The 3200-nt window shown below is 60.1% G+C and overlaps 1 protein-coding gene across 1 annotated transcript; it reads left to right on the forward strand.

The window, feature by feature from the left end:
* The first annotated feature begins 565 nt into the window (after positions 1–565).
* Positions 566–2765, forward strand: Gsx1 (GS homeobox 1). The gene is given in 3 exon segments (XM_015484003.2): positions 566–849; positions 852–1160; positions 1601–2765. Coding segments are annotated over 3 exon segments (792 nt in total). The 5' UTR covers positions 566–752; the 3' UTR covers positions 1987–2765.
* The last annotated feature ends 435 nt before the right edge of the window (positions 2766–3200 follow it).

Consider the following 3200-nt stretch of genomic DNA (forward strand, 5'->3'; position numbering starts at 1 on the left):
GGATTCCACAGGTGGAAATCGGAAGGCAGCTGCAAGGACGCTCGCAGGATGCATAGAGTTGAGCTAGGAGAACTGAGTGGAAGCATCACGCTGGCGGGAGGGGGGCAGGAAGAGATAACAGAAAGAAGGGGACTAGGATCGAGGGGGCCGAGGACCTGCGAGTGTGCACCCATGGGGATCTGGGGAAGCGAGGCAGCGGGGGTGCAAAATCAATAAGACAAATGGACCAATAGCCATTGCAGAGCCAAAGGGGAGTAAGGAATAAAGAGAAAGAAAAGAATATTAAATCGCGGGAGAATGAGAAAATAAACCCGCAAAAGGAAGAGGAGGGGGCGAGGGCGCCTGTTACGGCGTGGGTGGGGTTGACAAGAATAGAGTACATTATGCAGTTCATTTAGTTAACAAGTGAAATAATGAGGAAGCGTGCAGAGTGAATGCCAAGAGAAAAGGCACAAAAACCCTATTGAGAGGCCCCGGCCGCTCCTGGCGTAGCCCATCACATGGCAATAGTCCTATTTAAGCGGCGCCGCCGGCGCCTTTCAGCACCACTAGCGCTGGCCAGCACCCCGCGCTCTTTGGGCGGCGCCGGCGGCAGCAGAGGCGGCCGTTTCAGCCTGGGCCTGGGCTGCGCCTTCAGCCTCCCCAGAGGAGGCAGCTGCAAGCGGCCGCGGCCGGAGGAAGCTCGTGGAGAGCCCGGAGGTCCGGCGAGCGCAAGGGGAGGGCTGGTGGCGGGGCGGCCGCGCGCCGAGGCCATGCCGCGCTCTTTCCTTGTGGACTCTCTGGTGCTGCGCGAAGCAGGCGAGAAGAAGGCGCCCGAGGGCAGTCCGCCGCCGCTCTTTCCCTACGCGGTTCCCCGCCGCACGCGCTGCACGGTCTCTCTCCCGGCGCTTGCCACGCGCGCAAGGCCGGGCTGCTGTGCGTATGCCCGCTCTGCGTCACGGCCTCACAGCTGCACGGGCCCCCCGGGCCGCCCGCGCTGCCGCTGCTCAAAGCATCCTTCCCGCCCTTCGGCTCTCAGTACTGCCACGCGCCCCTTGGCCGCCAGCACTCGGCCGTGTCGCCCGGGGTCGCTCACAGTCCGGCCGCCGCTGCAGCAGCCGCGCTCTACCAGACTTCCTACCCGCTGCCGGATCCCCGGCAGTTCCACTGCATCTCCGTGGGTAAGAGGGGCCGCTGGTCAGAGGGACAGGGCAGGAGTTATCCAAGGCAGGCTGGAGAGCGAGGGATGGGAAAGAGGGACCCTGGGCATCCTGGGGTGGTGAGTGTCCTGTCAGGGACCTGAGGGGGGCGCTCAGTGTGGTGGGCTGATGGGAAGACCGGGGCAGGAGGTGAAAGATCCTGGTCCTGGAGGGGACGTCAAGGGGTATGTGAGGGCTGAGGTCCAGGGCGCTCCATAAAGGGCTACCAGGGCCAAGTGACTCCTGGAGAATCAGGATCCTGCAGGTTGGCAAGGAGGCGCGGTCACACTGCTGCGGATACAGTTGGGGAGAAGGGGTGTGTGAAAGTCCAAGGTCGGGAATCTAGCCATCACCCAGCATGGAGTTGGGCACACAACGCAGGGGTCTGACCACTTCCCTCTCTGCATCGCCACCCCTTCTAGACAGCAGCTCGAACCAGCTGCCTAGCAGCAAGAGGATGCGGACCGCGTTCACCAGTACGCAGCTGCTGGAGCTGGAGCGCGAATTCGCCTCCAATATGTACCTGTCCCGCCTTCGCCGCATCGAGATCGCAACCTACCTGAATCTGTCCGAGAAGCAGGTGAAGATCTGGTTTCAGAACCGCCGGGTGAAGCACAAGAAGGAGGGCAAGGGCAGCAACCACCGCGGCAGCGCCGGCGGTGTGGCTGCGGGTGCCGGCGGGGGCGCACCGCAAGGCTGCAAGTGCGCGTCGCTCTCCTCAGCCAAGTGCTCAGAGGATGACGACGAATTGCCCATGTCTCCGTCCTCCTCTGGGAAGGACGACCGGGATCTTACGGTCACTCCTTAGGCATACGTCCCTCTAGGCCGCCCACCCCAAGACCTCCCGGCGCCTGAAAGACTAGTCTTGGGACGCAACGCTGGTTCCCAGGAACCCGCTGCCAATCGACTGTCTCTCACGGATTTGGCATGGCTTTGCCAAGACCCCCAGCTCTGGGCAGAGCTGAGAACTTAGCAGAGACTCGAGGATGGTATCCCGGTCCCCAAGGGCGTCCAAAGCGAACTCCAGACTCATCCTACAGCGTCAGCAGTGCAGCACCACGGCCCCGGCGCCATACCGCCCTGTCCAGCGCCTTGCTGGTGGTAGGCGCCTCCTCGCCTGCCCTATGGGCTGGCTCAGGCTTCCTCACTTCCTCCACTCTTCACCCTGTCAAGTTCAGCCTTTCATTCCTCGGATGCCCTTTTGCTTCCCGTTTTAAAAAATCTCTCTCTCCCAATTCTTTCCTGCAGTTGTTTATCCATGCCCCTCCACAACACACACACACACACACACACACACACACACACACACAATTTATGAACTTTTGTTTTCTTTGCCCTTTCCCTTCCCCTCCTCAGGGAGCCTTCTCCAACAGTGAGTTCATTTGTCCCTTGATTAGGCCTTGAGGTCCGGAGTCCCCGAAACTCCTCTCCACGGAGAGTTATCTCCTGTGGTACCCTAGTGAGGAAAAGGATTCATTTTGTTTCCGACATGCACTGCATTTCCCCCAAACCCTAGACCCCCGGCTCTCCGCCTCGGGTGACCCCTCCCTTCCCCTCCACCCAGGTCTCGGCCCCGCCCTGGCCTAGCTGTGTAATTGTACGGTTTCTGTAATACCAGAAGATATTTATTTATTTATTTATGTACAAAATTTTAAATAAACTTTTTTTTTCTTAGAAATGCCGGCGCCTGTGAGCCTCAAGACCTCTGCTCTGGACTAGACAGACGCTGAAGTGGTCTGGGCCTCCCTGCTGGGGTTGCGGTTGTGTGTGTGGGAGGGTGTTCTGAGCCCGGCTTCTTACTTTACAACTCAGCCAGCACCCACAGCCCCTCAGAGATCCTGCCTTTCGTTCCAGCCGGTGAGCTTTCCAGTGTCCCCTTATGGCCTGCCGGCACGCGCCCAGGCGCACAGAACAGAGCTGGAAACAGAGGAGGGAACTCTCCTTAGGCTGCACCTTGAGATCCCGACCCCTGCAGTGCCTCTGGTCCGAGATCCAGCCACATCTCCAGCCCTATCCTTTCCC

Source organism: Marmota marmota, unplaced genomic scaffold (assembly GCF_001458135.2).
Source record: "Marmota marmota marmota unplaced genomic scaffold, marMar, whole genome shotgun sequence".
Classification (NCBI taxonomy): domain Eukaryota; kingdom Metazoa; phylum Chordata; class Mammalia; order Rodentia; family Sciuridae; genus Marmota; species Marmota marmota.